Below are 23605 nucleotides of genomic sequence, written 5' to 3' on the forward strand. Positions count from 1 at the left end.
GAAACTGTTCTTAACCTGAAGCACCACTTTAGCTAATGGGGCCTCCCGCTGCCGCTGCGCCGTCGCAATTTCTGTTCTCATCCTGAAGCAAAGTTCTTAACCCGAGGTACTATTTCTGGGTTAGCGGAGTCTGTAACCTGAAGTGTCTGTAATCTGAAGCGTCTGTAACACGAGGTACCACTGTAAAGCCCACCTTTCCCCCAGCAAGCTCAAAGTGGCACACATTCATTCATTGATTGATTATTTGGAGCACTTGCACCCCCAATTCGTCTCCCAAAAAAGGCTACCAGAGCAGCTTGCATACATGAAGTCAAATCAAGACGCTCTCTACCAGCAGACTTACATTCTAACAAACAAACGAACAAAAATACAGCATACAAGGGGGGAAAGGAGGGAAGAGGGAAATGAAACACAAGAAAACTCCAATGTGGCACTGAGGAAGCCTGGTGGAATGACTGCCCTCAGATGACAGCTGAGTGCAGTGCTCTCCTCCTGCCCATTTCACAACCCCGCAACCCTGCGAGGCAGGTGAGGCTGAGTGACTGGCCCAAAATAAGCCCACCCCACGGCGACCCCCCACTCCATGGAACGACCGACACACACACCCCACTCCCACATCCGTCACCTTCTTCTCTCCCCCCCTTCCTCCCCGCGGGCTCCTCTTCTTCTTGTCCCCCCTCCATTCCACCCATTCATTCATCCGAAAACTCCCCCTCCCCTCGCCCCCCTCACTCCCCCGCCCACCCTTCCCGCGCCCTTCTCCTGCGCGCCCCTTCTGCCAAGGGACCCCCCCTGCCCAAGAGAGAGCCCTGGTCCCCCCTCCCTCACGCGCAGACCTGCCTTTCCTCACCGGCCTGGGTGGTGTCGCTGAGGTCGTAGGCGGCGGCCCCGGGCGCTGCTCCGGAGGCTTGCGGGAACTCCCGGAGCTTCCTGCCGCTGAGGCAGAGGATGCCGGAGCTGCCGGCTTCCTCCAGGGCCTTCTCCAGGCTGCGGCCCGAGGGAGGCGCCGGGGAGGACGACGACGAAGACGACGCGGACGACGAGGCGCCGCCGCCCGAAGCGCCTCCGCCGCCCGCCGCCCAGGCCGGCCCCGTGCCCGGGTACGAGAGCGTGAGGTGCGCCGGCAGCCCGAAGAAGCCCGAGCCCGGCAGGCCCAACTCCGAGCAGGGCGGCGGCGGCGGCGGAGGGAGAGGCAGCGGCGGGGGCGGCGGGGGAAGGGGCGGCAGGGACAGCGGGGACGAAGGCGGAGGGCCGGCGGGGCCCGAGCTGGGCCCGGAGCCCCCTGCTCCGCCGCCTCCGCCGCCGCCCGTGGTGCCTCCGCCTTGCCCGGCCGCCATCGATGCCGCTGAGGAGAACCGACGCCGCGCGACCCACAATAATAACAAACGGCGGCAGGAGGGAGCAGCGTCGGCGCGGGTACTGCGCAGGCGCCGGGGAGGGGCCGGGCCGCGCGAGAGAGAGCAGGCGGGGGGGGGGCGCCTCCGCCTGCCTGAGGCGGGAACGGGCGGGCGGGCGCGAGGCGAGGCCGTTTTCTCCTCAGGATGCGCCTCAGGGATTCCGGGGCGGCCTCCCGATTCTGCCCTCAGAACATCTGAGGAGCCGGGGCCGAGGAGCCTTAGGGGGCCCCCGTTAAAATATATGGTGGGGGCGCAAGTTGGCGGGCATTGCCATTCAGAGGGTGTGTGTACACGCCGCCTCATGTCATCAGGGAGGGGCTTACCTGACCCGCCCCCACTCTCCCATGGGTGCAGAGGTCCTCTCACAAATTCCCCCGAAACAAGTTAGAGATGAGCTTGCAGTATCTCCAAATCTGGGAGAGTTGTGTACGGCTATTAACCAAATGAAGAACAACAAAGAGAGTGGGCATGATGGGATACCTGCCGAAGTCTTCAAAGTGGGCGGAATTGAATTTACACTTCACAAGCTCATCAAAATAATCTGGGAAAGAGAAGAAATCCCAGCAGACTTTAGAGATGCCACAATTACCAATCTCTTTTTTAAAAAGGTGACAGAACTGATTGTGGAACCTGTTGAGGCATCTCTCTATTAGCTGCGGCCGGCAAAATTATTGCAAGGATCTTAGCAAACCTTCTCGTAACAATATCCGAGGTGACCCTTCCTGAATCCCAAAATGGCTTTCGGCCTTCTAGGGGGACAGCGGACATGATTTTCACCACTTGACAGCTTCAAGAAAAATGGAGAGAGCAAAACCAACCGCTGTATATGGCGTTTATTGACCTGACTAAGGCTTTCAACACCATAAATTGTAATGCCCTGTGGACTGTCCTTCTGAAAACTGGATGCCCAGATAAATTTGAAAACATCATTTGGCTCCTCCATGATAATATGACAGCAACAATTGCAGATAACAATGGCTCTCAAAGTGAACCATTCACAGTGGGATCAGGTGTTAAAACAGGGTTGTGTTATTGCCCCAACTCTATTCATTATTTTCATTGCCATGATCCTACACTTTGTCGAAGGGAAACTTCCCACCAGAGTAGAAATCATATATCGAACAGATGGAAAGCTCTTCAGTCTGAGCAGGCTGAAAGCAAAGAGTAAGGTTACTGTAACTTCCGTCATAGAGCTTCAGTATGCTGATGACAACGTAGTCTGCGCGCACTCAGAGGATGGCCTCCAAACCATCCAAAATATATTTGCAGAAGCTTACAAAAAGCTTGGCCTATCACTCAACATCCAAAGTGCTGCACCAACAAGTGCAAAATAACCCCTCTGCAGCGCTACAAATCCAACTCAATGGTAACGTTGAAAAATGTGGATCACTTCTCCTACCTAGGTAGTTATATTTCCACAAGGGCCAACACTGATGCTGAAATCCAGCATCGCCTGAGCTCTGCGAGTGCAGCTTTCTCCCGATTGAAGTGCAGAGTGTTTCAGGACCGGGACATTTGTAGGGAAACCAAAATGCTTGTTTACATAGCTATTGTACTACCAACCTTACTATATGCTCGTGAAACATGGAGCACTTATAAACGCCATCTCTAACCCCTTGAAAGATTCATCAACGGTGTCTCCGAAAAATTTTACACATCACTTCGGAAGACAGGCGAACTAATATCAGTGTACTGGAAGAAGCAAAGATCACCAGTGTGGAAGCAATGACTCTTCAACATCAACTTTGTTGGACTGGTCATGTGCAGATGCCTTGTGATCGCCTTCCAAAGCAACTACTCTATTCCAAACTTAAAAAATGGAAAGCGTAATGCTGGTGGTCAACAAAAGAGGTCTAAAGACTGTCTCAAGGCAAATCTAAAAAAATGTAGTATAAACACTGACAACTGGGTGACAAATACTGGCCTCCAGTTGGAGAACAGCCTTTACCAAAAGTGTTGAACAGCCTTTACCACAAAAGTGTCTTTGAAGACACTCAAACTCAGGATGCAAGGACGTGTTAGGAGGAAGGCATGCTTGGCAAATCAACACCATGATCAACTCCCACCCAGAAACCAATGTCTCCACTGTGGAAGGACGTGTGGATCCAGAATTGGCCTCCACAGTCACTTACGGACTCATTGTTAAAACCGTGTTTATGGAAGACAATCTTACTCCGCTACGAGTGATCACCAAAGAAGTAGAAGAAGAAAGAAAATTTCATTCAAGTTGGCAAACCAACCAACCAAATCCCCCCCCCCCGCAATGTGGGTTTTTGAAGAGAAAATGCATACCTCCCCCCAAAAAATATTTCCCATTCACACAGACATTTTATTTCATTTTATTTTTAGACATGGGTTTTGTAGCGTTTCCATATCCAGCCACTAGCCATAGCAATAAAAAACAACTACTTCTGAACATAAAGGTAAAAACTTAACTATACAAAATACATTCTGGTGGTTTGTAATCAAATGATAGATCTTATTCTAATTGCCCCTACTAAAAATTGTTTTGCAATTTTTGCTGTTGCCTGACTGAAACCGCTTCAGTGTTTTCTTATAAATGGAAAGTGCTGCATTACATTTTTTTTCATATTAATTTTTTTAATAACAAAGCAAAAACAAAAAGTCATATGGCATTACTTTTTTTATAACAAAGCAAATAAAATGTTGTTACTCTTTTTTTCCTTGCTGGCTTATATGAAAAATCATCACCATCCATCTCTGCTGGTAGTCAGCGCTTGGGGATTTAAGGAGAACTGTCATCTTCACCACCATCATCTTTACCTTCTGCATAGATGGAGAAATACAAGACTTATTGTCCTTTCTGCTCAGACAGAGCTTGTGGATTTATGTAGAAATATAGAAAAGGCTGTGCTAATCCAGAAGAAGAAGAAGAAACAACCCTCCAAAAAACCTAGCTGGAAACCAGGCATAATAGTGGAATCTACACACATATAATAAAAACCATTCCAAAAATCTTTTTTTAAGTGTTTTTTTAAAAATACAGTACATTGAATTTTCTGTAAGGCTCGCCATCTAGTGTCACATTGTATATTGCACTTAAAACACAAAATGTTTTATTTGCAGCTGTATAGCTGAAATGTCATAAAAATAGCAAGATTCCAAGTCCAGGGCTCTCCATCAAGCAAAGCAAGGGGGGCATCTCCTAGAGGCTGAGCCCTTTTGGGTCACCCCAATATATTTTTGGGGAGTTGCCCCCATGTTCAAAAGTGGAGGAAGAGACCAAGCAATGCGCCGCTTCAGTGGCCAGCTCCTTCGGTGGTGGCAGGAGGAGCCGTGGACATTGAAGCTGCACTGCCACTGCTTTCAGCTCCGCACCCAGCTTCTCTGACATCCTGACATGACACACACGATATTGGGACGCCATGTGCACAACGTCATGTGCCACGCAACATCGGCTCCCCCAGTCTCCTCTGGAAGCTGGCACCTCTGGTTGGAATCATGAATTGGGGTGGTGGCAGTCCAGAAATTAGGCTAAATGTTGTAAGCAGCAGCCATGAGGTCAGGCTGCATGTTAAGTTTCATGATGCCTGCAACTTTTATAGAATCATAGAACTGTAGAGCTGGAAGGGATATTGAGGGTCATCTAGCCCAAAACACCCTGCAATGCAGGAATCTAAGTGGCTGCCCAACTTCTACTTAAAAACATCCAATGAAGGTGAGTCCACAACCTCCCAAGGGAGACTGTTCCACTGTCAAACAGGTCTTACTGTCAGAAAGATTTTCTGTATGTTTAGTAGGAATCTCCTTTCTTGTAACTTGAAGCCATTGGTTTGGGTCCTACCCTCTAGAGCCGGAGAAAACAAGCTTGCTCCCTCTTCCATGTGACAGGCCTTATGGTATTTGAAGATGGCTACCATATCTCCTCTCCGTCTCCTCTTTTCCAGGTTAAACATACTCAACTCCTTCAACTGCTCCTTATTAGGCTTGGTTTCCAGACCCTTGATCATCTTAGTCATGCTCCTCTCATACACCATCAAAAAGTAATCTCAGGATCTGCCGATATAACATGTGCCTGTTTCTACTAGTGTGTTCTGTGCATTCCGCTGAAGTCATATGATGAATATGGGTGACACCTGGGCTTCCATTTCAAGCAATGTACAGGGACCTTCACTTCTTTATTCCAGCATCCTGGTGTGTAACCTGGTGGGCTGGATAGGGGCAAACAAACTGACTTGGAAAGGCAGGTGGGTAGTTCTTGAGTCTGGTGGGCATGGTTTGGGGGAAATGGCTGCAAAGGACAACTGGGACACTCTGGCCAATCAAGACTAGCCCATTTGCTGGAGGCTCCCCACAACTGTGCAAAGGTAGAAGAGCTTCTGGAAGAGTTGTGCAGAGGACAGGAAATGAACTATGGGTGGAGGGGGTGCCATATTTGCCATCCTTGGTACCTCTGAGAAAACTCATTACACCCAACCTGCTGTAGCCTGAAATTGTGTGTGTGTGGTGCAGCAGAAGGGGACACTGTTGTAAGCTGCCTGCCTGAAAAAGTTTTATCAGTCCTGGGCGCCTACCCATCATCCCTAGAGCGAGAGACTAGACTAGGGAGATGCCAGCAGATTGCAAGAACCCTCTTCTTTGTGAGATTTTATTTTTTTATTTTTTTATTTTGAGGGTGGTGATCTGTGAGTTTGCTCGTGTGAGAGCCAGGATGGATGAGTGAAGACCTGGGAGAGAGTCAGGAGACTGAGAGGTGGTTTGTGGGAATGGGTTTCCAAATTTATTGCTGTATTGATTAGTAATTCACATGAATGGTTCTATGGGTTCTTTTTGAAACTTATGTCATTGCTGCTATTTTACAAACTGCTTAGAGATATCTTTTCATATACAGTGGTGCCTCGCAAGACGAAAAGAATCCGTTCCGCGAGTCTCTCCATCTTGCGGTTTTTCCGTCTTGCGAAGCAAGCCCATTAGCGGATTAGCGCTATTAGCGGCTTAGCGGATCAGCTGATAAGCGGCTTAGCGATCAGATGATTAGCAGCTTAGTGGATCAGCTGATAAGCGGCTTAGCGGATCAGCTGTTAAGCGGCTTAGAGGCTTAGGATCAGCTGATAAGCGGCTTAGCGGCTTGGGGAAAAGGGGGGGAAAGGGGAAAAAACCTGCAGGAACTCGCAAGACATTTTCATCTTGCGAAGCAAGCCCATAGGAAATTTGTTTTGCGAGGCACCTCCAAAACGGAAAACCCTTTCGTCTAGCGGGTTTTCTGCCTTGCAAGGCATTCGTCTTGCGGGGCACCACTGTAGTAGATTGTATAGTAATTGCCTTAATAATAATCATCATAAAAGTCAATATTATCTCACTAAATTTTGAGAGTTCTTCAGGGTATTGACAGGCATGTGGGTAACGTGTGGGACAGTATTCATTCATTCATTCATTCATTCATTCAACTTTTAAAACCACCCTTCATCCAAAGTAGATCCCCCAACTGCCTCCAGACACTCACACAGGACCTTCACCACCTTCACTGGTTCTGATTCGAAAGAGAGGTAGAGCTGGGTATCATCCGAATATTGATGAACACCCAGCTTAAACCCCCTGATGATCTCTCCCAGAGGCTGCATGTAGATGTTGAAAAGCATGGGGGAGAGGACAGAACCCTGAGGCACCTCACAGGTGAGAGCCCAGGGGTCTGAACACTCATCCCCCAACACCACTTTCTTGACACGGCCCAGGAGAAAGGAGCGGAACCACTGTATAACAGTGCCCCCAGCTCCCAGCCCCTCTAGACAGTCCAGAAGGATGTTATGGTTGATGGTATCAAAAGCCACTGAGAGATCCAACAGAACTAGGAAACAGCTCTCACCTTTGTCCCTAGCCCACTGGAGATCCTCGACCGGTGAGACCAAGGCAGTTTCGGTCCAATGATGCGGCCTGAATCCCGACTGGAAGGAATCCAAATGGTCCGCTTCTTCCAGGTGTGCCTGGAGTTGTTCAGCAACCACTCGCTCTATCACCTTGCCCAAGAATGGAAGATTTGAGACTGGGTGATAGTTGGCCATATCGGCCAGGTCTAGAGATGTTTTTTTTAAGAAGCAGTTTAATTACCTCCTCTTTCAGCAGGTCTGGGAAGGCTCCCTCATGGAGGGAAGCATTCACCACCCCGCGAAGCCCATCGCCCAGCCCTTCCTGGCTAGCTTTTATAAGCCAGGATGGACAAGGATCAAGGAGACAGGTGGTCGGTTTCACTCGTCCAAGCAGCCTGTCCACATCCTTGGAGGTAACAGATTGTAACTGATCCCACGCAACTTGACTAGACAGGACTCTAGCACTCTCCTGCCCCAGCCCTGCTCCCACGGTGGAATCTACCTCTTCCCGAATCTGAGCAACTTTATCTGCAAAAAACTTTGCAAAATAATTGCAGGAGATCATGTGGCCTGTACTGGGTCCCAATGGACCAGGTGGTTCTGCTAAATTGTGAAGCACCTGAAAGAGTCTCCTGCTCCTGTTTTCTGCAGATGCAATAGAGGCGGTGAAGAAAGTCTTCTTTGCCGTCACCATCGCCACTTGAGGCTCAACATTGAGCTCTAACCCATGTCCAGTCAGCTTCAGAATGAGCACCAGGTCTAAGGTATGTCCGTGACTATGCGTTAAGCCAGACTCAGGGACAGCCCCATGGAGGCCATGCTTTCCATGAAGTCCCGAGCGGCCCCTTGTAAAGTCGTGTCGGTGAGGATGTTAAGATCCCCAAGGACAACCAAGCTAGGTGTCTCCAGGAGGACATCCACCATGACTTGAAGCAGCTTGGGCAGGGAATCCTTGGTGAAACGGGGAGGTCAGTACACCAAAAGGAATCCTGTACTGCCTCTATTGCCCAACTTCCAGAACATGCACTCAGAGATGCCTGGCGCAAACTAATGACTTCCTAAAAATCACTGCAACCCCCCTCCACACCCACAAGGCCTGGGTTGCTGTGCGTAAGAGAAACCTGGTGGACAAACAGCGGCAACGACAGGCTGATCTACTTCATCCAACCAAGTCTCTGTTATACATGCCAGGTCAAGTCCTCCATCCATGATCAAGTCATGGATAGCAATGGTCTTATGAATCATTGACCTGGCATTGCACACCAGCGCCTTCAAGTCATGTGGGTATCCCTTGCTGATTCCACTATCCGTCTGGACAAGGCCAGACCCAGAGGCAGGGATAGTCCTCAAATGACGACTAAACATGCCTCCTCGGTAATGACATGGTCTGGTCTTAGCACAACTCCTCCTTCTACCCATGATTTATTTTTTATGTATACCACTTACAAACACTAATGATTAAGCGACATATAAATGCTTTAGCTAAATGAACAATATCTGGAGGAGACCTTGTAAACTTCTCCCAATCACTAGTATCCAAACCAGCATAGAGAGTGACACATACCCAACTTGTATTCCTGGGCAGCAGCATCAATAGAAATATCCAGGTGTGTGCTGCAAATGATGGGTGTGTCACACCTGGAGCCGGGGTGGGGGTGGGATGTAATCTTCCTTGCAGTAAAACAGTACTGGATCCTAGTGGAACTTACACTTTCCAGCTTGTCAATACTGTATCCTTCTTAGATTATGGCACTCAGAACTGGACACAGTATTCCAGGTGTGGTCTGACCAAGGCAGAATAGAGCAGCATTATGTCTTCCCTTGACCTGGACACTGTATTTCTGTTGATGCAGCCTAGAATAGTATCAGCTTTTTTGCTGCTGCATCACACTGTTGACTCATGTGAAGGCTGTGGTCCCCCAAGACTCCAAGATCCTTTTCACCTGTACTACTGGAAAGCCAGGTCTTCCCCATATTATATTTGTGCTGAGTAGCTTTGCAGAATGCCATGTTCTCCAGCAGTGGAAGTGCTGGTGCAGGGAGAGCAAGTGGTGGCAATTCCAATTTTGCCTCAGGTGGCAAAATGGGAAGAGCTGCCTCTGGTTACTATCCACTGGTCAGAAGCAGCAATGTTTGTGAATACTGGTTGAGCCTGCTTGAAAGTTTCCTGCAGGCAGGGGTGCCAACTTGAATAAAATATTTGGGGGGGGGGCAGATAAGCCCTGTCCTGAATCATCGATAACGTGATGCGGTGTACACACACCATTTGAATAGCAATGCCCACCAAATATTTTATGAGGGTGGGGATGGCGAAGGGTCCTCGGACTCTTGGAATTGACTCCTATGCCTAGAGGCATCTGGTACAGGATGCGAGACTAGATGGGTCACTGGCCTGCCTGTTCCAGCAAACGCTTCCTGTCCTCTTGAAACACTCGCTTTGGGGTGCAGAAAGATGAGGGTTGCTGTGCTCTACCTCCACTGTCGGAGACAGTAACCTTCCTGAATGCGAGTTGCTGGAACCCTCAGGCGAAGAGAGCGCTGCTCCCGGGCTCGGGTTCTCTCCATCAGAGCACCTGCTCGGCCACTGTGAGAACAACATGCCGGACTACACACGGCGCCGCTGCCTTCGGCATGATCCAGGCTGTTTTGGAATTTGAGAGCGGTGCAGAGGCCATGGATAAGAATGGGTCTGCAGGTGGACCCCGCCCGCCTCCCAAGCCGCGCCACAGGCCGGGGCCGGCCTCCGCAGCGGGCGGGCGGGGGCGACTCTGGTGGCGGCGCCGGGGAATGGGACAGCTGGCCAGGGGGCGGGAGCTCGGAGGGCTCTCCTCCGGCCGGCCGCCGCCACCCCTCTCTTTCCTCAGAGGCCATGGCAGCGCCGGGGGCCGGGCAGACGCTCGAAGCCGCCGGTGCTGGGGCAGGATCGGAGCTGGCGGTGGCTGCTGAGGAGATAGATCTGTCTCTGGGTAGGTGCTGCTCTCTACACTCGTCGGGTGTTGGTTGGGTGTGTCCTAGCGTCTCGGGTGTGTCCTAGCGTCCCACCCCACCCTATGGACTTGCTCCGGAGCCGCAAAGGCTTTATTCCCGCGGAACCAGATCCACTCTGGGTGCCCTTCTCAAAGTTGGGGTGGAGGGGGCTGGTTCCAGGTGAGAACCGCCCCTCCTCCCAAAAAAATATGCACTATATACCTTCCGTATATGGGGCGGGGGAGGCTGCCTATGAACCTCTCTGAGGCGCAGAAAATGTCCGGCCAGGGAAGGTTTGGCAAAGTTTGCCAATTCCTTGCAGCCTTCTTTGGTGTCCCAAAGTTGGGTCCCCCCCCCCCGGGGTCTATACCTATGCCATTCCTGATTCCACAGGCCAATTGGCTTAGCTGAACCCAAGAGGGGTCTTCTCCCACATCTTCTGCTTGACACACACACACACCCCACCTGCAACTTCCTCTCCTTTTTCCGTTTCTCAGTAAATCCCTCTCCTTTCACCATGGACAGCCTATTTTCAACCCAAACACTTCTCCCTCCTCCACCCAGAGAGAAGGGAACCATCAGGGAAAAGCAGATGGCTCAGTGTGGACTGGTTGTCTGTAGCTAAGTCTTACTCAGAGTAGACCAATTGAAATTAATGGCCCTTACTTAGCCATTCTAATTAATTTCAGTGTGTTTAATCTGGGTATATCTAGATGCGGCCTGTTAGGTTCAAATCACAGCTACATTTTGGCTCACCTCACCATACCCCACAGCAGTTTTTCCAAGCTCAAAACCCCACAGTCCAGCACGGACATGATAAACTGGCCCTCTCCAAAAATAGAAGCTTGATGTGATGCCTGGTCTATTTATGGCATTGACGGGCAATGCAAATCATCATTTCCTTGGCACAAGATCTGTTTGTGCACACAAACATCACACTCATTTATTCAGTCAGTGATCTGGAAATATGCCCCTGCCCCGTCCAACGGAATTACAATGAAAGAAAGAGGAAAATCTCTCCACTCTCTATTGGCTTGCCTGGCTAATTTGCCTCCCTAAAGCCCCCTCTGAAAATAGGAATGCTGGAAATGTGCTTTCTGTTGTTCAGGGTTGGCATTTGGGCATCCACTGTTATTTGATCAGACTTAACTTAATAACCAGCACCCAGTATTTAATGATTCCCTCTCTGACATTGAGTATTGGGAGTTTATGTTTGATACTATTACTGAAAACCAATTCCTGGTTTCCTCTCATCCCCACACCCCAAGCTGAAGGATATACAGCTTCCTTCATTTTTTCCCCTTGAAGGACTTGCTTTGGGGGGGGGGTCTCTTCTGAATACTTTCAAACTTTCTTGAATGGTGGTAATTATTCACTTCAAGGATCATGCTTGGCTCAATGGCAGAGTAGCTGCTTTGCATGCAGAAGATCCCAGGTATCAATCTTTGATGGCATCTCCAGGTAGGGCTAGGAAATTCAGCCTTTACCCTGGAGTGAGAGTTCCCGTCAGTGTTGACAATACTAAGCTAAAAGAATCAGTGGTCTGGCTCAGTACAAGGCCGCTTCTTCCTATGCTTCTATGATTATGCAAATCAACTCAGTTCTCCAGGTAAGGAGCCCTTGCGTTCAGAGTAAAGCCATACTGATCGCTTCTATATTGGTTAGACGATGCTATTAATACAGCTCAGAAATTGCCACGCCTGTTCAGTTTGTTGCTCACTCTGCTATCCTTGCCTCATTTAATGCAATACATTTCCCCTAGTTGAATTAAAAGAAAATCAACCCTAAGATAAATCCAGATTAAAACACATGCCAACACTTTACATATTTGGATTAGGTTGTCTAAACAAAAATATTTTTAGCAGGTGCTGAAGAGTATAGTGAAGGCGCCTGCTTGATATGAGCAGGCAGGGAGTTCCAAACTGTAGAGGCTGCGACACAAAAATATGCATTTCTTACAAATGCAGAATTGGTAGTACCGTATTTTTCACCCCATAAGACGCACTTTTTCCCCTCCAAAAATGAAGGGGAAATCGGGGTGCGTCTTATGGGGCGAATGCCTGCAAGCCTCGTGCGCCCGGCAGGAGGTCCCACCGGGTGCGCGAGGCTTGGGGCGGCAGCCTGTCGCCCGAAGCACGGGGAGCCCTCGGGAGGGCTCCCCCTGCTTCGGGCGAGTGTCTGCAAGCCTCGCGCACCCGGCAGGAGGTCCCACCGGGTGCGCGAGGCTTGGGGCGGCAAACTGTCGCCCGAAGCACGGGGAGCCCTCGGGAGGGCTCCCCCTGCTTCGGGCGAGTGTCTGCAAGCCTCGCGCACCCGGCAGGAGGTCCCACCGGGTGCGCGAGGCTTGGGGCGGCAGCGGACTGCTTGCGCGCACCTAGAAGCTTGGGGCGCGCTGAGCTCAGCACGCCCCAAGCTCCTGGTGTAGCGCAGCGATCCGCTAGCCCTGGGAGAGCCCCGCGGCTCTCCCAAGACTAGCGGACTGCTTGCGCGCACGCAGAAGCTTGGGGGGCACTGAGCTCAGCACGCCCCAAGCTCCTGGTGTAGCGCAGCGCACCTGGGGGGGAAATAATTTTTTTTTCCTTTATTTCCCCCCCCAAAATCTAGGTGCGTCTTATGGGCCGGTGCGTCTTATGGGGCGAAAAATACGGTATGTGGCACCTGTAATTGTGCCAGTTCTGCAGGTCAAAGGGGTCAACTGGACACATATTGCAGATAAACTGGTCCCAAGTTATTAAGGGCAACTGGAAACTACCCTCTGTTTTGGAATTCTGGTTTGGAATACTGGGATTCCTTAGAGCAGTATTCTATGCCACACTCTCCTTGCCCCACATACTGAGGGTTAGCTTTCCATCCTCTTGTGTTAAAATGCTGGGAGGCCAACATGAAACAAAAGAGAAGATTTCCTTGACGTATTCTGTGTGTGTTGGTTTCCCTAATTTAGATGACATCATAAAGCGCAACAAGAAAGGGCAGACAAATGCAAAGGAAAACAGATGGAAGCAGCCACTCAAGAACTGGAACCCAGCCTATAGCAACAGAAGACGTCGATTCTGGGGCTGGGTACCAAGGAACCTGCAAGGTATGTGTGAAAAGCAATAGCAGGAAGAGAAGGTTTGGGAGTTGGCAAAATCCAGGAAATAAGTTGGTAGGGCTTTTTGTAACGGTTGGCATCCTGAGATATCAACCCCCCCTTCAGCTTCATGCAAGTACCTTTAGCTAGGGGTGACCAGAGGAGGGTACATAAAATGAACATTAAAATGAATATTAAATAATGAATGAATTAATATTAAAATGAAAATAATGAACATAAAAAGAGACAAAACGTTTAAGTGATTTATAACATGAACTGGCTCCCAGTATGACTTGAGCACAGCTCTTTCAAACTGGAGCACAGAACAAAGAATCTCCTCCTTTCATGGTTAATGGGCCTTTGATGAAGTGGGAAAATAATCTATCAAGGTAGGGATCAGTAGTGTTGTGGGAGAATAAGGATCTGCAGAGGAGGGATGCTCCTGAATTGAGATAGGCTTTTCATGTTGGAGATAGACAGATGGGGCTTGTCAACCTGGGACAAGCCATGTAGGAAAAGGAAAACTCTGATCCTAAACATCATCATCATCATCATAATCATCATCATTATTAAAGTTTGTATACCGCCCTGTACCCGCAGATCTCGGGGAGGTTCACAAAAACAAAGACAACCCAATAACCCCCCTCCCTTCTATAACATATTTTAAAAGGGTATTAGATGTCAATCAGCCAAAGGCCTGGTTGAAGAGGAACATTTTTGTCTGGTAGCTAAAGGTGCATAATAAAGGTGCCAGCTTGACCTCCCTGGGGAGAGCATTCCACAAGTGGGAATCCACTGCAGAAAAAGCTCATTCTCAAGTTGCCACCCTCCAGACCTCTCATGGAGGAGGCACACAAAGAAGGGTCTCAGATGATGACTGCAAGGTCTGGATAGGTTCATATGGAGAGAGGCGGTCCCTGAGTTATTGCAGTCCTGAGCTATTTAAGGCTTTATAGATTAAAAACCAGCATTTGAATTGGCATTAGAAACTAGGTGGTAGCCAGTGCAGTTGGACCAGGATCCAACTTCAACCAGGCCTCTGGCTGATTAATATTCTACAGCCTTTTAAATGTGTTTGTGGGGGGAGGTGCTATTGTTTTGTTGTTTTTATTTTAACTATTTATTTGTGCTTTACCCTTGTGAACAGCCCTGAGATCTTTTGATGAAGGGTGATATATTATTATTAATAATACAATAGCAAAAGTGCAGGTAATCTCACATACTCATCCCCCTTTGGAGGAAGGGGTAGGGGAGAGTCAGATGTGGCAAATAGCAGAGAAACATTGTTTTTAATGATAAATTGTCAACACCTGAGGATTGATGAGGAATCACATTCTGCATGGTGTGTCTCTTTAGGACCCAGCAGGTTCAGAGGAGAGTTTCCAAAGCAGCAGAATTACAGGAAGCCTTTCTGGAATGGGGTGACCAGTCCCAGGAGGAGAGCAGCCCTTGGGCCAAAAGGCACGAGCCCCCTAAATCGGCCCAGCTCAGCTCAACAGGTAGGACTATGGCAATCTTTGCCAACTGATACCCTCCAGGAGTTTTGGACGGCAGCTCCTATAAACCCAGACAGCACAGGATGGATGGGAGTTGTAGTCAACAACATTTGGCAGACTCCAGGATGAGGAAGGCTGGGCTTCGACAGCTGTTCCCCTGCCCATGATGCTTTATGTTCAAGAAGCCAATCCTGAGGCAAACTATGCTAATTTGTAGGTGCAGCAGGAAGATGCTACCTTGGTTGGGAGCAGGGATGGCACAACACCCGGTACCCAGCAGAGGGATCCCACAAGGGTCAATCGCTTTCGAAGGGCAGGAGCTGCTCCACCAACCGCCCAAAGGTAAGGAAGCTTGGTTTCAGGAGGAGTAGACTTCTGTGCAGGGGGGCAAACCTGAATAAAATATTGGAGTGGGGAGGTAAGCCCTACTCTGCCCCATTGATCACAAAACGCAGCACATGCACACCAGTTGAATGGCAATGCCCATCAACTTTTGGGGGGAGGGGGCGATCCTCTCAAATATTTTATTGGAGGAGCCAATGGGACCTCAACCCCTAGGAGCTGGCTCCTATGCTTCCCTGTTCCCACAAAAGTGTGTGTGTGACTGCCGGCCACTTTGCAGGACACGGTGTCAGTTTTCGCCTCCCAATCCTGGGGAATCTGAACATTTGCAAAATCAAGTAGCAAATGGCTGGACAATTTTTCAACTGAGATTCCAAATTCAGCAAATGTATTTTTATATGTTTGGGGAGGGGGTCAGGATCCAGATCACCTGCCGCCTACTTGGACACGACGTCATCGCCTTGTAACGTAGAAGAACAGGAGCCAGAGTTTTGTGTGGGAATTTGGCTGATGCTGGAAGCTGAACTGTAAGGCTGTGATTTGGCTGGAACCCCAATGGGGAAGAAAGACCTGCTGGGGTGTGAGTGCTCTGAGCCCCTCTGTCCTATGCTTTGTAAGAGTAGCCATACTTACTAAAGACACCACAGCCTACTCTGACCTTCATTCCTTAGAAACGGAGCCCTGCGTAAGCACAGTCACTCCCAGAGTCTCGCCACTTGGAGACTGGCGTATCTACCACAGTATCTATGGCTTGAGTGTGCGCAGAAATTTGTGTTAATATAGGGTCCTTTTATTTCCCCCCAGTAACCAGCCTTTCCGGCTAAACCGAAGACCAGCTTTCTTCCAGAGGCAATCCAGATTCAACTTCAACCGAAGGGTGAGTTCTTCATTGTCTTTTATATCATGCTTTTGAATTCTGGTGCTGGGGGAGACTCTTGAGAGTCCCATGGATCAAACCTTTCCATTCTTAAGTAAATCAGCCCTGAAGATCAAACCTATCCATTCTTAAGTAAATCAGCCCTGAGTGCTCACTGGAAGGACAGATCCTGAAGCTGAGGCTCCAGTACTTTGGCCACCTCATGAGAAGAGAACACTCCCAGAAAAAGACCCTGATGTTGGGAAAGATTCAGGGCACAAGGAGAAGGGGATGACAGGGGACAAGATGGTTGGACAGTGTTCTCGAAGCTACCATCAGGAGTTTGACCAAACTGCGGGAGGCAGGGGAAGACAGAAGTGCCTGGCGTGCTCTGGTCCATGGGGTCACGAAGAGTCGGACACAACTAAACAACTAAACAACAACAACAACTATTTATTTTTTTCAATCTGTACCCCAACCATTTCTCCAAGGAGCTTAAAGTGGTTTACATCGTCCCTATTGGGAAGACCTCTCTGAGTGCATGGTCTGGAAGTTGGGCAATAGGGGCAGTACAGGATTCCTTTTGGTGTACCAACCTCCCCACTGTGCCAAGGATTCCCTGCCCGAGCTGCTTCAGGTCATACCAGATGTTCTCCTGGAGACACCTAGTTTGGTTGTCTTAGGGGATTTTAACATCCATGCCAACATAAGCTTACAAGGGGCCACTCAGGATTTTGTGGAAAGCATGGCCTCCATGGGGCTGTCCCTGAATAAGTTTGGCCCAACTCATAGTCGCGGACATGCCTTAGACCTGGTGTTCACCTCTAGTGACGTGGATGATCTGACAGTAAGTAAAAGTGAAACAAAAGAAGTGCCATGGTCAGATCACTTCCTAGTGCAACTGGACTTCTCTGCGACCCTTCCCCTCTGCAGGGAGGTGGGACCGATTTGGATGGTCCGCCCCTGCCACTTAATGGATCCAATTGGCTTCCAGAGAGTGGTAGGGGATGTTCCAGAGAGTGGTAGGGGATGTTTTATCCCATGTTGATGGCCTTTCAGCTGATTCCCTGGTGGATTCCCTGGTGGAATGCAGAGTTAACCAGGGCTATCGACTCTCTGGCTCTGAGTGCCCTCTCCAATTGCATGGAGCCCGGACAGTCGTGTGGTTATCTCCAGAACTGAGGGCGAGGAAACAATCACTGAGACGGCTAGAGTGCCAGTGGCAGAAAACTCATTCTGAATTGGACCGGACATGGGTCAGAGCTCAACGTCAAGTCTACCAAGTGGCAACGGTGACAGCAAAGAGGACCTTCTTCACCGGCTCTATTGCATCTGCAGAAACAGCAGCAGGAGACTCTTTCAGGTGCTTCACAATCTATCGGAACCACCTTCGTCACCGGGGCCTGGTAGGGACCCCAAGATCTCCTGTAATGCTTTTGCATAGCTCAGATTTGGGAAGAGGTAGATTCCACCATGGGAGCAGGGCTGGGGCGGGAGAGTGCTAGAGTCCTGTCTAGTCAAGTTGCATGGGATCAATTCCAATCTGTTACCTCCGAGGATGTGGTTAAATCCTGACAGGACAGAAGTACTGTTTTGGGGGGACAAGGGGCGGGCAGGTGTGGAGGACTCCCTGGTTCTGAATGGGGTAACTGTGCCTCTGAAATACCAGGTGCATAGCCTGGGAGTCATTTTGGACTCACAGTTGTCCATGGAGGCACAGGTCAATTCTGTGTCCAGAGCAGCTGTTTATCAGCTCCATCTGGTATGCAGGCTGAGACCCTACCTGCCTGCAGACTGTCTCGCCAGAGTGGTGCATGCTCTAGTTATCTCTTGCTTGGACTACTGCAATGTGCTCTATGTGGTGCTACTTTTGAAGGTGACCCGGAAACTACAATTAATCCAGAATGTGGCAGCTAGACTGGTGACTGGGAGTGGCTGCCGAGACCACATAACACCGGTCTTGAAAGACCTACATTGGCTCCCCGTATGTTTCTGAGCACAATTCAAAGTGTTGGTGCTGACCTTTAAAGCCCTAAACAGCCTCAGCCCAGTATACCTGAAGGAGTGTCTCCACCCCCATTGTTCTGCCCGGACACTGAGGTCCAGTGCCGAGGGCCTTCAGGCGGTTCCCTCACTGCAAGATGTGAGGTTACAGGGAACCAGGCAGAGGGCCTTCTCAGTAGTGGCACCCACCCTGTGGAACGGCCTCCCACCAGATGTCAAGGAAATAAACAAATATCAGACTTTTAGAAGACATCTGAAGGCAGCCCTGTTTAGGGAAGTTTTTAATGTGTGACATTTTAATGTATTTTTAATATTTGTTGGAAGCCGCCCAGAGTGGCTGGGGAAACCCAGCCAGATGGGTGTGGTATCATCATCATCATCATCATCCCTTCCCCTCCTCATTCAATCTCAACAGCAACCCTGGCCACCCACTCAGCTTCATGGCTGATGGGGATTCGAATGCTGGTCTCCTGGGTCCCAACACAACACTCTCACCTCTGTTTAGAGGTTCTAAGATTTTGCAAAATAAACAAGGAATCCACTTTAAGCTACAGTCTGTGGAGAGCTTCGATCCATACTGTGGAACAAAGTCTCCTTGCTTTGGGAGTTTTGATTTCTGTCATGCTTATTGTTCTCTTCCTTCTTACAGCAAACAAAGTCCAATGTGGAGGGGAAGCCTTTAAAGAGGAGGAGGTAAGTTGTGGAAAGAGCCCCCCTTTTCTGAAGGAAGAAAAAGCAGTGGTGGAGGAGAGAAAGTAAGGATTGGCAATATGCCTTCCTAGCATAACCAGAGCACCTGCTCTGTTTTTCCCCAGGTGGGAGGTTCTAGGGTTGCACTGACCTTACTTTGTAGGAGAATTGTAGAGGGCACCTCAGTTGGATCTTGATGAGTGTCTGACCTTTGGAGCCTTCTCAACCTCCTCCAACGCTGGCATGTCTTCATCAGTCTGTGCTCCATTCACTCCAGTCCTCCTCCTGCTGCTAGGAGTCTGGTTCTTTGCTTCCTCTCCCTGTCTCTCTTTCTCTAGGTGGCAGCCAGAACCCAATCCTGGAGGTGTGCTGACCGTTTCTGTGTCTAACCCCCAAGCAAGTCAAGCAAGCATGTATGTTATGTTGCCTTGAGTGAAAACAATGCCCATTCTCTATTGTGCATCTCACCTTCCTGCTCTACCACCCTTTCTTTCTTTCTTTCTTTCTTTCTTTCTTTCTTTCTTTCTTTCTTTCTTTCTTTCTTTCCTTCCTTCCTTCCTTCCTTCCTTCCTTCCTTCCTTCCTTCCTTCCTTCCTTCTTTCCTTCTTTCACACATTTATCTCCCTTCTTTTCCCCAAGCTACTCAAGGTGGTATGCAGAGTCCACCCCGCCCCCACTCACACACATTTTATGGTCACACAACAACCCTGTGAGGTTGGTTGGGCTGAGAGTGAGCCCAGGAAGCTTCCTGGCTGAGTGGGGGCTTGTACCCTGGTCTGCCAGTTCCTAGCACAGTACTCCAACAACTGTGCCACACTGGCCCTCGCTTTGGATTTCTGGCCCACTAGGCCTGTGACACTTGCAGCCAGCTCCCCTTTCAGAGCCAGGGGCATAGGCGAGGGGGGGCACAAAATTAGCTAGAAATATGTCCATAAATATGTCTATAAATAAAAATATTGATTATTGCCTCATAAGGAAAGGTTTTTAATAGAGAGTGAATTGAATTGGGGGGGGTGTTGGAGGAGAGAAGGAAAGAAGAGCTAACTTGTCTGTAGGTAGGGGGCGCAATCTGGATGGTTCTGCCAGGAGTGCAAGATCACCTAGCTACGCCTCTGCGCCTCTGGACCAATGCAGGGGTGGATGGTGCTCATTGGGACTGGTAGGGTGGAAGGCAAAGAGGCCAACAGTAGGTGGCGCCAGAGCCCAGGAGTGGCAGAGCCAATGTGTTCTGTGCCTGAGATGGAGTGGGAAGGGGCTGGCAGCCCTCATGGACTGGCCAGAATCCACTGGGCAAATGCTCATCTTTCAGAGTGTGGGTCTTCTGCCCTCAAAGTACAGAACTTCTGCTGTTGCTCTCTCAGAAACCGTGCCCAGGTGGGATGTTTCATTTTTCTTAGCTGCTTGATCCCTGAGGAAGTTGTAGGCATCTCTTACTTGGGAAGGTTTGGGAGATTAACAAATTCCACCCTTCTTCCTTGGCTCCATGGAAAGAAGGCATATTTATATTCTGCGTGCATTTCACAGGCCAGGAGCCAAGCACCCCTTCCTGAGGGGGAGAAGAGGCCCAGAAAAGATGAGCCGTTCCCAGCCCAAAGGTGTTCCCCTGAGATTCAACTTCCGGGCTATGGCTAACCAGGTTAGGAGCAGGAATATTGGGAGGCTTTTGGAGCAGGAATATTGGAAGCGGGAAGGAACTGATGTCATCTGCCAGAGCAGCTGGCTAATTGAAGGGAATGAGGTGATAACAAGGCTTTCAAATCTTAACTCTTGTTTGTAACCAGGATAGAGGGAGGGACACGGGTGGTGCTGTGGGTTAAACCACTGACCTTAGGACTTGCCGATCAGAAGGTTGGCGGTTCGAATCCCCGCGACAGGGTGAGCTCCCGTTGCTTGGTCTCAGCTCCTGCCAACCTAGCAGTTGGAAAGCACATCAAAGTGCAAGTAGATAAATAGGTACCGCTCCAGCAGGAAGGTAAACGGCGTTTCTGTGCACTGCTCTGGTTCTCCAGAAGCGGCTTAGTCATGCTGCCCACATGACCCGGAAGCTGTACGCCGGCTCCCTTGGCCAATAAAGCGAGATGAGCGCCGCAACCCCAGAGTCGGTCACGACTGGACCTAATGGTCAGGGGTCCCTTTACCCTTTACCTTAGGATAGAGGGAGGTGGAGAACGAGGGCAATATGAAGCAGACTCTGGGTAGTTGGTTCCTTTTCTTTTTTCGGGTTCCTACGTCAAACCAGCAATTTAAATGGCAACACTCCTTTGCAAGATTGTCTGCCTTTTTAATTGTTTGTAATCAAGAAAATGATCAAGAAAATGATAAGTTGATCAAGAAAATGATAAGTTGCCGCTGCCAAAGCATTGTATGCCATCTGGCTGAAGACTTTTTGTTAAAGTTCAATTGTGTTAAAAGTTGAACCTATGCTGGGGGTGCGGTAGGGGGTGTTCATGTGGCCGCCTCTAGCCACCTGCTGAACTTAGGAGTGGGGAGGAAAGCCCTGTTCTTACCTTCTGAGCTTTCTTATGCTTCAGAGGACCCACGTAATGGTGCCCTGGGGGGCGGTACTAAAGTGTTCAGTTTAACCTGGAAATTAGCCAAGCTTCCCCTCAATTCTGGGGACATTAGCTTGTCTCCCTTCCAGTCCAACCCCCAGCTTGAGTTGGGGTTGGGTGGACTCCTCATCTCTTAACTCCTGGGCTTCAAAATATAGAAGGTGGGTTTTGTACCCTATTACACATGCCCTCAAGGAAACCATTCCTGCACATCAGAATCTCTAGGTTTTGTGTTATAACCTTGCCATGGGCAGCTTCGTGCAGGAATGTTTGAGTGTGATGGATTTTTCTCACTTCAGAGCAGGGTGTGTTTAAGCTGAAGGTCGCCAGGAACTCACATGAAGATTGTGGTCATACATGTGTTGTCTCCAAAGCTAAATCTATCTGTGTTCAGCAGAGCTGTGTATTCACCATTCCACCCCCTCCAAAGAATAACAAGAACCTTAGTTTTCCTTTCACAGTGCTACAGTTCCCAGCACCCTTAACAAATCATTGTTCTCAGGACTTTTTGGGTGTGTGTGTGTGTGGGAGGAGATGTGCTTTAAATGTGCTGTGTACTGACATCTGCCAGCACATGTGTGTGGGGATTCAAGACTAACTCTTATGTTTTTCTTCCTTAGACGAGCTTGACGTTGAACGAAAGGTTCTCTGGGTTGAGGAACACACGCCATTTCACAGCGAAGCAGAACACAGGCCGCATGGTCACTCTGCCATTGCACTTGGTGAAGTCAGACTGGCTTTGCAAATGAGCTTGCCCCTGAAGCCAGTTGGTTGGTTGCCTGCCTCTGTCTGGGTGGCAGCTTGGCATCACCAAAACACAAAGAGACAGCCCCATGCAACCTCACACTCAAAGATTTCTGCCCATGCTTCAGACATGCAGCCCTAAGAGCAGCTCTGACTCCCACTCTAGGCCCCTCTGCCCCAGACTTCCTCCTGATGTAGCCTACTGTCTGATCCAGCTTTGAGGTGTGATTCCGTATGGCTGCTAGTACAGTTGTGTTTTTGCCGGAGAGCCATGTGTTAAGGAAGATCTCCAAGCAAGCTTCATAGGGGCCTTCTTTAATCCTCAGATGTGCCCACAAAGGCATGATCCAGCACCCTCATGCCACATCTGCCTCTGGAGTGACCCTCCCTCCAGTAAGAGGCATGCCTCACAGCTGAGTGCCTGGTTGTTTGTGTAGCGTGGGGGCAGGGAATCTTGTGGGCTCCCAGATATTGCCAGACCCAATGGCCTTCTGCCCCAGCCAGCATGGCCGACCGTCAGGGGGTGATGGAATCCAACAACATCTAGAGGGCCACACAATTCCCCATCCCTGGTCTAGTGAATTTGAGGTTCTTTGTTTCTCTCCCTCTGCCCCCTTTTGCCTGGAAAAGCACTTTGGCAGATTCCTTTGGAGGATTTGGGTGTGACAAGCTGTAGCAGTGCACTGAATAAAACAACTTTGAGAAGCTGAAACACCAGGCTGTTTTCTTTTCTAATAAAAATATTCACTATGGAGTTCACAGGCACAAAACACAATGTTGATATTGTCCAGGAAATGGGTTTCAGTTGGAGTGCATGGGTTGCATGAGAGCATGTTGTGTGGGATAACCAGTCTCGTATAACCAACATCTCATATAACAACATTCTTCAGTCTAATTAATGCTGGAAGGGGTTAACGTCATAGAGTAAGCTGTCCTGCCATCTTAGCCATGTCACTTCCCCTTACCTTGGGAGGAAATAGGTAATCAAGGCTATTGTCCCCGACCCCTGGTCTACCTGAAAAACTCAGTGTGTGGAGAGAGTTGAGCTACTTGCTCCAGCTCAACCACATGGCTCTCACCAGACACTCTGGAGCTCCTATACCAATAATCTTTTGGAGGGATTTAGATAAGTAGGAGAAGATACTTTATTTAGCCATTATCCTTCCTCTTTCTCATTTGTGTGAGGATGCAAATGATCTGTTTCAACATAGTTAAATATCACCATGCAGTTTACCTCTGGAAGCTATGAGGACAAGCCTGCAATCTTCTAGAACAAGGCGGTCCAACTCTTCATACCAAGTGGGTCTCAAGAGTACTTCAACATAGAACCAGTGGGCTTCTGGGAATTGGACTCCAGACTGGGGGGGAGGTCTGGCTGTGTGGTGTAGTGGGTAGAGTGTTGGGCTGGGACCTAGAAGGCCAGAGTTCAAATCCCCACACAACCATGAAGCTGTCTGGGTGAGCTTGGGCCAGTTCCTGCCTCTCAGCCTAACCTACCTCACAGGGTTGTTGTGAGCATAAAATGAGGAGGGGGGAGATCCTTGAGCTGCATGGAGGAATGGGGGGAGAATAATGCTTGGCCTCCACAAGGGTTGCTAACATGAATAAAAATGAGGGGAGGGGGGTAAGCCCCTCCCTGCATAATCAATCACACACACCAAT

The 23605-nt window shown here is 49.4% G+C and overlaps 2 protein-coding genes and 1 long non-coding RNA gene across 8 annotated transcripts in view; 1 reads left to right on the top strand and 2 right to left on the bottom strand.

The window, feature by feature from the left end:
• Window positions 1–1357, bottom strand: part of LRCH2 (leucine rich repeats and calponin homology domain containing 2) — a 58190-nt gene extending 56833 nt beyond the window's left edge. For 3 of the 6 annotated variants that reach the window (XM_081180438.1, XM_081180437.1, XM_081180436.1), the window contains exon 1: window positions 851–1352. In XM_081180438.1, coding sequence (XP_081036564.1) covers window positions 851–1337 — 487 coding nt within the window. In that variant the 5' untranslated portion in view covers window positions 1338–1352. Of the gene's footprint in view, window positions 1–850 lie in introns of all 6 variants that reach the window. The other 3 variants (XM_081180433.1, XM_081180435.1, XM_081180434.1) reach the window with 3 other exon arrangements.
• An 8533-nt stretch (window positions 1358–9890) lies between these two features.
• On the top strand, window positions 9891–22655 carry LOC308579328 (UAP56-interacting factor-like). The gene is made up of 9 exons (XM_081180253.1): window positions 9891–10188; window positions 13131–13268; window positions 14616–14758; window positions 14973–15097; window positions 15902–15974; window positions 18607–18650; window positions 18986–19060; window positions 20172–20283; window positions 21820–22655. Exons 1-9 carry the CDS (start codon window positions 9906–9908, stop codon window positions 21946–21948), a joined length of 1122 nt encoding a protein of 373 aa, XP_081036379.1. The 5' UTR covers window positions 9891–9905; the 3' UTR covers window positions 21949–22655.
• On the bottom strand, window positions 19133–20164 carry LOC308579329. Its single transcript, XR_014004413.1, has 2 exons — window positions 19774–20164; window positions 19133–19687 (listed from the first exon to the last, which is right to left on the bottom strand). It is a non-coding gene; the product is annotated as an uncharacterized lncRNA (long non-coding RNA).
• Window positions 22656–23605: the final 950 nt, after the last annotated feature.

This window comes from Podarcis bocagei, assembly GCF_964188305.1.
Source record: "Podarcis bocagei genome assembly, chromosome: Z".
Taxonomy (NCBI): domain Eukaryota; kingdom Metazoa; phylum Chordata; class Lepidosauria; order Squamata; family Lacertidae; genus Podarcis; species Podarcis bocagei.